The sequence below is a fragment of the Pinus tabuliformis genome, chromosome 4_1, assembly GCF_031772625.1.
Source record: "Pinus tabuliformis cultivar Carrire ecotype Pingquan chromosome 4_1, CPIR1, whole genome shotgun sequence".
Classification (NCBI taxonomy): Eukaryota; Viridiplantae; Streptophyta; class Pinopsida; order Pinales; family Pinaceae; genus Pinus; species Pinus tabuliformis.
The window spans coordinates 804,112,940-804,125,375 of NC_142303.1; the positions used below are offsets into that span (position 1 = coordinate 804,112,940).

At 38.3% G+C, this 12,436-nt stretch overlaps 1 protein-coding gene across 1 annotated transcript; it reads right to left on the minus strand.

The window, feature by feature from the left end:
* Positions 1-2,012: 2,012 nt before the first annotated feature.
* LOC149178658 (uncharacterized) lies at positions 2,013-3,428 on the minus strand. Its single transcript, XM_089422189.1, has one exon. The coding sequence runs from the start codon at positions 3,426-3,428 to the stop codon at positions 2,013-2,015; it is 1,416 nt and encodes a 471-aa protein (XP_089278315.1).
* Positions 3,429-12,436: the final 9,008 nt, after the last annotated feature.

A 12,436-nucleotide genomic window follows, 5' to 3' on the forward strand; every position in this document is an offset into this window, starting at 1 on the left:
TAGCTGAGAGTTCCAGGTGAGAGGAATGATTGGGGTAATGCTGTTCCAACAAGAAAAAGCAAAGGGGCACGATATGAAGAGGTGCTGGATAGACTCCTCTGCTTCTTGGAAATTAGGGCATCTGGAAGGTCCAGCAATACCTTTTTTTTAAGATTTTCTGCAGTGAGAGTTTTCTCTTTTAAGAGGGTCCACAAAAAGAATTTCACCTTAGGGATGGCTTCTGATTTCCACACTATTTTCCAATGTATCCATGTTGGTGCCAGGTAGTCCCTGTTGCATAGATAATTGTAGCCTGCTTGTATTGAGTAGCTGGTGCTAGTGGGGTCCCATCAGAATCCATCCTTTCCATTTTTAATTGTAGGAGCAATGTTGTGAAGCTGTATCTGGAAGTTGTCAAGATTCTCTTTGAGGCGTTGAGGGATGGGAGGAAGGCTCCATCTCTTCCAAGCTTGGGTATTTGTATCCCATTGTGAAATTTGGTCTAAACTGTATATTCCTTTGCTTTGAAGGAAGAGAATTATTGGAGCCATACCTGGAAGACTGTTAATTGGCTGATTCCCCATAATTTTATCGGTGCCAATGTTGATTTTGCTGCCTCCTTTGGGCACCTTGGAGATGTTTTGAGCCATAAAGGAGATGAATTTTTTACAGAGTTTCCAGATCCTTGTACTGTTTCTGTTGGGTATTTCAGTTGTTAGCAGTTGCTGCCTTGGGTGGCTGAGGTATTTGGCCTCCAAAACTTTTTTCCACCAAGCTGATTGGTCTTCAATAAGCCTCCAGACTATCTTACCACCAAAGGCTGAATTTGCAAGTGTTGGAGATCTAATTCCAAGACCTCCTTTTTCTTGGTTTTGAATGACTTGTTTCCATCCAACCAAGTTAAATTTTCTCTTTTCGATTTTCCCTCCCTGCCAAAGGAAAAATCTGAGAATACTGTCCATTTTGTGGTGAAATGAAGCTGGAGCTTGGGCAAGGGAGAATTGGTAAAGAGGAAGAGAGGAAAGGCCCGATTTGAGGAGCACCAATCGTCCAACAGGGTTGAGCCAAGTGGTTCCCCATTTTTGAACTTTTCTTTTCATTTTATCTAAAATTGTTTCACAGACATCAAATCTTGCGTTTCCTATACTCACTAGCATTCCCAAATAGCTGAAGTGGTCCCAATTTAACTTGCAAGGCACACCAAAGATGTTGGCTATGTTTTGAAGCGTTTGAGCTGAGGCATTCCATCCATAAATACAACTTTTGAAATGATTAATCATTCCCCCTGAGTATCTCATGAATTTTTCTAGTAAAGATTTGAATCTTCGAGCTATGATTGCGGACGCCTCTCCAATCAGCAGGGTATCATCAGCAAATTGGGAGTGATTGATGTTTTTCACTCCATCTTCAAATTTAATACCAGTGATGAGGCCTGTCTGCTGCTTATGGTCAAGGGCGCAACTGAAGGATTCAGCCATTAAGAGGAAAAGGTAGGGGGACAGAGGACAACCTTGCCTTAATCCTCTTGAAGATTGAAAGGCAGGGCCGGGTCTGCCATTGATAAGGGGAGCTATCCAAGGACCAGAGATACAAGCTCTTATGAGATCAATAAAAGAGGAAGAGAAGCCCATTTTTTGAAGGACAACAAATAGAAAGGAGTGTTTAACCCTGTCAAAGGCATTAGCCAAATCCAATTTCAGGATGAAGCCCTTTTCATTTCTAGAATGGCTTGAATGAATGGCTTCCTGGATTAAGAGAATAGAATCTGAAATTTGCCTATTTGCCATAAAGCTACCTTGATTTTCAAAAATTAACATAGGCAATAGAGGTTTGAGACGGGAAGCAAGAATTTTTGTGAAGATCTTATAGGAAGAATTACATAAGGATATGGGCTGGAAATGGGAAAAATTTGAGGGGTAGTTCTCCTTTGGAATGAGGGCTAGATGTGTTGAATTTGTGTAGCCTCCTAATTTATTTTTCCTCTGAATCCATTTAAAAAATTTGATGAGGTCCTTTTTGATCATTTCCCAATACTACCTATAGAAACAAATAGGAAAGCCGTCCGAACTTGGTGCTTTGTCTGGCTGGAAGCCCCAAATTTCTTCCTTGGCTTCTTCTTCCTTTATTTCTTCTGTCAGCCTTTCATTTGTTTCTGCTGCAATCTTTTTTTGCAAGTGCTGTAGGAGGTTAGCATAGTTTTCGTCCTCCCCTGATTCAGTTAGGAACTCTTTGAAATGGTCCGAGGCAGAGTTTTTGATGGCAGTTTGATCATTATGTTGAGTGCCTGCGCTATCTGTGATAGCTGTTATATTATTTATGATTTGCCGAATAGTGGCTTGCTTATGAAAGAAAGCTATGTTCCTGTCTCCGCTCTTCAACCAAGTCTGCCTTGATTTTATTCGCCATTTTTCTTCCTCTTCTCTTCTGATACTGTAAAGTTGACTATAAAGATTTTCTTCTTGATTTTTTTCAACCTGATAATATTCTTGTTTTTCTATTGCATAGTGAATTTCTTCGATTTTGGCTTTCACTTCTCTTTTCTTTGCTTCTGGCTCTTTATACTGAGTTTTTGCCCAATTCTTGAGAGCATTCTTTACATTTCTGAGTTTGCTTTCCCAAATAAAGCTTGGAGATCCTTCAACATGTTGACACCAAGTTTGCTGGACCAACTCTTTGGCTACTTCGATGTCATTCCATAAAGGGCTGTATTTGAAAGGGAGAGGGCCCAGGGGGCAGTGAGATTCAAGGGTTAAGGTAGTGGGATAATGGTCTGAAGCAGCAAAAGGAAGGATGGAAGCATTGACAACTAAAAAGGTGGAGAGGAGGGATACATTTACCAGGATCCAATCGAGCCTTTCCATTATATTGTTTCTCCCCAATCTGTGATTACTCCAGGTGTATTTATGATTCTTTGGAATGATATCGACAAGATGACCATGTTGCATTACATTTTCCAATTGATTTCTAAAGGGATCTGAGGTGAAGCTGCCTCCACGTTTTTCATTAGCATGTAAAATGAGATTTAAGTCACCTCCTAAAATGATGTTGCTACTGTCTTCTTCTGCTATGTTATTGCTGAGGGAATCCCAGCAAACTTCTTTGTCCCTATAATGATTTGGGGCATAAACGTTGTAGATTACAATCTGTTGACTGCTCATAATGTTCTGCAAGACAATCTTGACCCAATGCTGTTCTACTATTTCTGCTGTGCTGTTCCATTCATATTGAAGCCAAAGTGTAGCAATTCCTCCTGATGCTTCTCTGGAATCACATATACATCCTTTGTAGCGCTTATGTTGTTCAATAATCTTGTTCATTTCTGGCTGTCTCTGCTTTGTTTCTTGAAGTAAAACAATAGTTGGTTTCTCTTGGTTAATAAGATCCTTTAAGGCATTTGATTTGGAGGGGTGCCCTAGTCCCCTGCTGTTCCATGAGAGGATTTTAATCATTTCAGGTGAGAAGTGTGAGGAGTTGCTCTCCCTCCCTTGTCTTTGTTTGTTGTGTCTTTGTCTATTGATCCTTGAATATATGATTCAATGGGGTTCTGGAGCCCCAATGCTATGTCTTTTTGCGCATTTTCGTCCCTGTGCTGCTTGGCAGATTTTCTTCCAGGCTTCTTTTGGTTGTCAAGAGTGGATCCATGCTCCTTAGAATTGCTTCTGGTGATTCTGAGAGGGGGAGGATCAGACAGGAGGGAAGAGGAAGTGACCTGGGGTAGGGGAGAAGAGGGAGGATCAGATTGAATCAAGGGAGCAGGGGATTCCTCGGGAAGAGAGAGGATGTGAAAGGGATTGGAGGAGGGGGAAGAAGGAAGGGGATCCAGCTGGCGATCAGAAGATAGGGGAGGTTGTGGAGAAGAAGGGGGAGGAAATGAGGGCGGGGGAGAGGAGGAAGGAGAGATGGGGGGAGGTCGAGAGGAAGGACTAGCTTCATGGGATAGTTTAGGGTTAGGGGTTGTCTTTTTTTTTTTTTACGGTTTCCCATTGCTCTTCTTGTGGAGTATTTTCTACATTAGAAAGTTTAGTGCAACGATTAGCAAAGTGACCGTACTCGTGACATACCTTGCACTTGAAGGGGATCTGCTCATAATCAAGTTGTTGAATGTGCGTCCAATCGTCGACCTTTAGCTTGATGGCTTTTGGCAGGCCTTTACCCAAATCAACTTCTACACAGATGTGAGCGCAGGCCTGCATGTTGTCTTTCGGTTCACTCCGGTCAATGTATTTCCCAACAGCATTCCCAATAGCGCGCACTGATTCATCTCCCCAGCAATGCAAGGGGAGGTGAGGAAGCTGGACCCAAACAGGGACCGCATTAGGAATATCGAGCTCCGGGTCAAAATCCGGAGTCCATTTATTTAAATATAAACCTTTGGAATCCATGAAGTAAGGCCCATTTCGGAAGATTAAATCCTTGTCTTCCTTTGTCTCAAAATGAAATGTAAAGTATCCCTTTCCACAAAATCTGATAGAGATTTTCCCTTGAATTTTGTCTGTCCAATTCCTTTCCACCCACCTCTGAACTATTTTTGGAGAGGGCCAGAGGCCTGTAAATTGCCCAATAAGTCCTTTTTCTGCCAAGGAAAGAGCAACCATTCTGGGCAATGTTGGAGGGAGAGAGACTTCCTGTAACCCATCAAGTTTTCTCACAATTTTGAGACTGTTGGGTGAGCTCGTTGAGGAGGCATGGATTTGATCAAGGCAAAGAAGGCGTGTTGGAGAGCTGCCTCCTCCGGTGGAACCTCCGGAGGGGCCATACCAAGCGGCCAAAGAGCGATTCAAACCTAGTATTGCAGGCGCCGGAGGGAGCAGAGGAGTGCGCGCGGTTCAACAGTCCTCAGAGTGGTCTTCTTGATCACCGTTACTTGTGTAATATATGTTGTATTTTTATTGTTTATGGAGTTTTACTTTAAAAAAGGAACCAATTTGTTTTTATTGAAATCTTGTTAAATTCTGTTAAAAAAATGTTTTCATGCTTGTAATTTATTTTAATTCCATGTTTAAAGTTTTTGTATGTACTTTAGTCTTTCGTTTGTTCACTTGATGTATGTATGGTAGTGTTTCCCCATGAAAATAATTTTCTTTTATTCACTTCGAATTGCATAATATTTGAGAAGGCTATAAACTAGGTACCATTCCTAGTTTCTTAGTCTAGCTATCCAATAATTCATAAGGGTGTAAATCAATTTGCATATTAATAGACAAAAGGGGGAGAATTGCAATTGAGGAGATGCATTAGTTTAGGTAGAAAAACTCTTTTCCATTGATGTCAAATGCACGTGGGGAGGGGAGGTGGTGGTATTACTAACAAGTGAATAAGTTTTAGTTAAGGGGAGAAGTCGTAGACATTAGGATTTTTCATTCGTGGGGATTTCCTCAACACTTTATGAAATTATTTTGAGGGTTTTCCTCAATGAAAAATGAGGATATGGTTGAATAATGTTGTAAGAGGACACCTAATGTTGTGATTTAAGTTGAGAGCACAATTGGAAGCATCGAAAGATATGAGGAAACCTAAAAATTATTGAAAAAGCCTAAAAATTATTTTATAACATGAAAGTTTTGCAAAACCAAAGTCATTAAACCTCGTCCATCAGTTAACGGGACCTAAAAGTCATAGGAAGATGATGGACCATCTATCAGACCCTAAGCATATCAATATTTTTACAAAGGATACTTTTTGCAGATTGATTGATATTTGGATATGGAGTCGCCTCTAGTAACAAATGTTGGTCATAGAATGCATAATGTTTAGCACCTAAGGGCTAAGTTCCCTCAACACATTGCCATATTGACGTTTTAACAAAAAGTGAAGGATCATGGATTTTTCTGATATCTCGGTATACGGAAGGCCCTAGTCACAACCATCAGTGCAAGGGTGCTAACTTGTAGCACTAGAGAGCTAAAATCCCTTGGCATATCACCATATCTAGAATATATAAAAAAGCACATGATTGAGGAATTTCTAGTGTTCCATTATGAGTTTCTCTAGGTCACAACACTTGGTCACGGAGGAGATTAGTTATAGCTCCAAGGGTTAAATTCCCTTGGCATATTAGTAAACCACCATATTAAAGTTTTGGTTCAAAAGCTCACTTTACTTTGGATTTTTCAATATCCCATTATAGGGTAGTACTTAGTTATAGTGTTTGGTCACCAAGTGGCCTTGGTATAGCTCTAGGTGGCATATTGGCTACCAGATAATCATTAAAGCATATACAATGAAATATATCAATATTTCAGTACACTGATGCCAAGGCTCTTCCAATTAATATAAAAAAATTGAACTAGTGACAAACAAATTTCCCAGCATTCATACTTCAAAGGTCAAAATTTTGCAAGGTTTTTTAGTGTTAAGTGATTTCAGGTGTTTCCCAATATTTTGGTATAAAATGGCAAATTTAAGGTTCAATTCTCTAATGCCCATTATCCATCAGTTGACAGTTTCGTGTAATGGAAAAATTGTTGATATTTGATGAGATAGGTTCCTACCCAAAGGATGGTAAAAGTCAAGTTTTGCAAGTGTTTTAAGTGTTAATGAATTCTTGGGATCCCATCGAGTTACTAATATAATAGCACTTGGACTTGTTACATTCACATATGTTGTAGTGCTAAGGCACATATGCATTAAGCTTGATAGGTTGGATTGAAAGTAGCACCTAAATATAAAAGCATCATAAAGGTGATGCACTAGTGTTGTGAGCACTTGAGCACAATTTAGGGACTTATGTGGAGCATGAGTTAACTATTGGGGCTATAGTGTGATTATAGGTGGCATAAAGTGCTTATATTTGTAAACATTGAGTCTTAAAGGTGGGCTGAAGGAAGCGCCTGAATATATTACAATTTTATGAGGTCATGTAACTTTAGAATATGGGACTAAAGGAAATGCCAAATAATAAATGTTCCGCACTAGTAAAGTGTTGATTTGAAATGTGGTTTGAAGGAAAAACCAAATAATAAAGTATTACTTTAGTAAAGCACAATTTTAAATGAGAAGTGATAGAATAGTTAGTTAACAAAGCATTCAAGCTCAAAAGTTGGTATTTTACATAAGTGCATGGTTCAAAGCATGTATGCATGAGGTGACTAAAAAATTAAAAAAAGCTAAGTGGAGAAGAGAAGCAAATATTATAGAGAAAAGTTCAGAGGGGGTTGGCGTCTGTTGTAGGTTGGTGCCTACAAATTTGAGGGATTGAGGGGATTTTTATCTCTCGTAGTTTGGTGCCTATAAATTATTATAATAGTAGGTTTGTGCCTACAAAGAAGAATAATTTAGAGAAGTTTTATGGTTTTCTCTCAAAAGGATTTCCTTGTATATCTTGTGTTTCATGTTTAGCTTATGAGATTGATGATTTATGGTGTTTGGATGTTACCCCCCCCAAGTATAAGTTTGATTCCAACATTTTGGACTTACATGCTTATGGGTTTGGGCATGATAGTTGGACTAATCACATAACTAGTTCAACACATGGGGTCTAGCAATGTACAAAAGCATGTAAAAATGGGTCAAGGAACTAAAGTAGCAGTTGGTTTTGGTAAGTGCATCATTGAATAGTGAGTGACCTTCTTATGGAAGGTTTAGTTACAATGGTAGAAAAATAAACATTGGTAGAAGGAAGTGAGGCCTAGAGCACTAGTGAAATGATGCCAAGAGATGTTCAATAATCGATGTTCTACCTTAATTTTGAAGGAGGAACAAACAAAAATGAAGAAGGGAACATGCACACTAGAGTTTCATAGGCACATGTTCATGGTTGGTTTCATCAGTGGCTTAGGGGTAGGGAAAAGGTTGAAGAAACATCTCAAAAGTAGTTGTGGAAGGCAACATTAGATGAGTTAAAAAGTTCATGATACATTGCTAGGAGTGAGGTGCACTAGTTTTTTTTTTCTGAATCAGGCTATTCTATTATATTACAAAAAGTCAAAAATTACATCAGTATTACAACAGGGCCTTAGCCCTGTAACTCCTGCCGAGAGATTGACAGTTTGCCCAAGTTTAGACATATCCGAAATTGAACAGGTACAAAAATTGGATGCTATGACAGACTAACATTACGACACATGACATTGCTTATGGCCGACACATAGAACATATGGATAGCCAACACATAGATTTTGAAATCTAGACTGAAACCGAACACATACAGATAACGATGAGCGAAAACAGAGAAAAGCTTTCCCTTCCCGGCTACTGAGAGCGAACTGTTGGTTGAATTATTCATCGTCGGTGGTATACGGCTCGTCCTCCACCTTGCCCCTGAATTGCTGGGGGTCATCCGAGTCGGAGAGCTGGATCCTCTGAGCCGGTTCGCTGGGGCCCGCAAGGGCAGCCTGAGAGTCTGGGGAAGAGCTTTCCTTGATAGGGCGTTGCAGATCAATAGTAGGCACCTGCATATCAATTGTGGGTACAATCCCTTGAACCGGAGGAGGGTTTCCCTGCGGTGCTTCCACTTGACCTCTAGAATTACCGCAATGCTCAACAGAAACCGATACGATGAATGTGGAATTTGCCAGAGTGCAGGGTATTCTATACCTGACAGTGGGATGCGCTGTGTGTCCGCATTCCATGATTTCTCCATACCCAGGTGCCCTGCCATGGCCTGCTGCTCGACCCTGGGAGCGGTGATGGTCAGAAGTTACCTCAACTGAGGAAGAGGGAGAAATTGCAGACCTCTGAGCTGAAGCTCGACCCCTTGAGCTTCCTCGACGGCTGCTCATTCTCAGACGCTCGCGCTGCATTGCCAAGTTTACCAAAGAGCAGGAATGTCCCTGCGCAATCCCCCACAGAACCAGAGGATGTTCCAACGCTGCCGCCGAGTGCCCATACGCTACGAAAGAATGCGGGAATGTGACAGAGGTTCCGGGCATTTGTAGCGCCATCTCACCAATTCGCAGGAGGACAATAAAGACTGAAAGGACTGGTATTAACTCTCGCGGAGGATCAACTGCAGGCACCCTTATGAAACCATCTGCCGGGTACTGCGTGGCTCGTTCGGGCTGACACATGCCCATGTGACGAGCCTCTGGGCTGCTACGCGTGTAAGACACCCGCATCCGGGAGAGGTGCACTAGTTTAGAAGAAGAGCTAGTAGAATTGCCTTCCACAATTAATTTAAATTTGATATTTTAGGAAGTGGAGTTAACGATATTGTATTGTAAGTAATGGACAATTGAAATATTAATAAAAACAAGGAAGGAAATATCAAAATCTAAGAAATCATGTGATATATATATATATATATATATATATATATATATATATATATATGAATTTCCAATTGGGTCAGGCTTATACTCATGTGACATAGGGATCATTATGATCGCTACCACTATAACCTCTAAGTGAATCCATATGCGCCCCACACATAGCCCACATAGTAAATTAGTGAATTTAAATCTAGAACCTCAAATCTAAAATAAATTCATATCATAGTGATGGTTAATCAAACTCTACCCTTGGGTCTTCCAATGAAATGATTTTAAGTTTGAAAATATAAAGTACATAAAATGCATAAGTTTGGAAATCACGAAAAAAAATAACCTATGTGTATATGTGCGCAACAATGACCCTAATCCAAAAGGATTCTTCTCAACAAAGGTTGAGTGGAAGACACTTTTTCCTTTTTTATATATGGTAAGAAGACTGTAATCATTAATGCATTAGCCTCAAACCTCCCGTAAAAAGTATAAACTTGTAAAAGAAATTGAAAAAGATAGGAAAAAGGTACTCTAAAGTTATGAAATGTTGGAAGGTTAACATTATTGATAACTTTTACAAACATAATTTTGTAATTAAGAGATATTTTTATTTAATATTACGAATTTATATTTCTTAGTTAATTAAATTTTGTTAGATCAAAATTTTGTTAGAGATTTTTAATATTGTTGTTAATAATTGTTACCCAATTTTGTTAAGAGATTTTTAGTATTGTTGTTTACCTTCATATAAGGAGTATTGTTATATGTAATTATTTTTTAGTATTGCTGTTAATAATGGTTATCCAATTGTTACCAAATTTTGTTTCAGATTTTTAGTATTGCCTTAGTATTGTTATATGTAATTATTAATTAATTTTAATGGAAATTTACATAATATATAATTTTATTTGGTTTATAAATTATATATATATATATTTCTTCAAAATTTTCAAACTAAATAAAATTATAATTTTAAATTTAAATTATAAAATTAACCATTAAATTATGAGGGGATGTGTAAGTTTGTTTGTTTGTCTATACCTTTTTAAAATAAAATTAAAATTAAAATTATGTTCTAAATAGAAAAATAATGTCGGCTATAATTAAAAAAAATGAATATGTTGTAAAGTAGTTGGAAGTAAAAAAAAATTGTGTGAATAAGATGTTTAAATATTATACTTTAAAAAATATTTCAATAAGAGATTTAAATAAACTATTTGGATATTTATGTTAACTAATTTATTTCTATATGGACTTCATATATATATATATATATATATATATATATAACAATTAAGTTTTTATGGTTAAATTTTTTATTTGGTCCTATATATAATCTATTTAGCATTCAAAAATATAATTTAAACAATGAAAAATAAAACATTGTATTTTTCACTCTAAAAGGCCCCTCTCGACTCATGTTAGATCCATACTTAAAATGGATCTAACATGATAATTAATATTTGATCTATCTCTCATACTATAAGTCCAACATATTTTGTATTCGGATAATATACATCAGTTATTTTATATGACAACACCTTGTTAATATGCCTAGCTATAACCTTATGCATAATAATTAATTGGGTTGAGATAGGTGATACAAGGTTCTGACGCATGTTACATCTCATCACTTGGATTATTATATTATATCTGGACCCTTTTAGAGTTTTCTACCTAGACCCTTTTAAAGTTTTCTGGAAGCTAGCTATCACACACCTTGTTATGGTTTTGAGGTTAACTTCTCTTCTTACCTCTGTCACGATCTCCACTGTCGATATCTTAGGGTTCTGATCATATGGTCTATGGTTTGACGGAGTGGTTATGGTGTAATTACCCCTACCTCTGCCTCACCATTGATTCATTCACATTCCTCAACTTGCTAGTGAAGCTCTGTTGTCTGCAACTAAACCCTAGGTTTAGAATAGATAGTTTCTTGTGTCCTTTTTGGTATCTGCTTGAATGATACATGCATGCAAAGAGACTTTGTGTTTTACAGTTTCTTAATTCCTTAAGTTCTTTAAACCATCACTATTTCTTTCTAATTTTGGTTACATTTCGATTAATCTCCAAAAGCAACAATCATGGCCAGACTGGGGTCTTTAGGTATCAACCCTTGCACTGAGCCTCAATTCTTTATTTTCTCAAATAAAAGAGTGTTACACTTTGTTTCTACTTTGAATTCTTTTTGCATCCTGTTTTTTTTTTTATCGATAAAAAAACATTCATTCATATTTTTGTCAGCTCTTCTTGCCTCACTCCGACTAGATTTGTTGGTGAGGAGAGCTACGATATGAGATACAAAATTGAACAATTTACCCTTTATTTACGGAGGTCTATGAAGCGAGATAAGCCAAAAAATAGAGAAAATGATATAACAACTTGTAAACTTCATTTTAAGGTGGAGGATGAGGTGGATGCCGTGGTAGATCAACAGGAGGACCATGTTGCTCATGCATGTAAAAGTTGATGTGATCCAAACGAGCCTCTACTTCTTGCAAACATTCATTTGTGTGTCGTTGGATTTTGCAGACATTGTTTAATTGTTTCAAGATTTCTGTCTGATTGAACTAGATATCAATTAGGTATGCCACCATTTCATTGTGATCCTCATAGATATGGTCACATAAGACATCCATGTTTTCTTGGATACTCCTGAGTTTTTCTGCAATTGATTCCAAGGAGGCAGTCTGTGTGACATGCTCTAGGGAGAGGAGTGGGTCCTTAGCGATCCCCTCCTCTCTAACCATGCTAGATGAATGGTCTTCATTGGAGGAAGAGCTTCCTCTTACCTGACCCTTAGGGTGACCATTCTGACCTCCCCCTCTATGCGGTCTCCCTCTCTGGCATGACATTTTTATGAGAAAATACCCACACCTAAGATGGAATGGCATGACACAAAATTGTACACATGCCCTATTCTTAGCTTCTGTACCCAACAAGTCTTCAAACAAGTGTCCTTGCAGCAGGAGAAATTTACGGTAGCAACAGTATACTAGAACCATATTGCCCCTGTACCCGCGACTCTAAAGATGAAGACCATAGAGGAGAGGTAGATGAAACCCAAACCTTAACCCAACAAATGCTGCAGATAAGTAACAGAAACTGAAAGGGATACCACAAGGTGACTTTTTTTAATACCTAAACTTCCCTGAGAGGATTAATTGTCACCAAGGGTGCTGCAATTTCCCACCCAATCGCCCTATCTTGGTGTAGAGAGAATACAGAAAATTGGGGAGACCCCAATTTTCCATAAG

Excerpts from the sequence above, each read along its gene's own strand:
- LOC149178658 (XM_089422189.1), bottom strand. The coding sequence starts at position 3,428 with ATGATTAAAATCCTCTCATGGAACAGCAGGGGACTAGGGCACCCCTCC.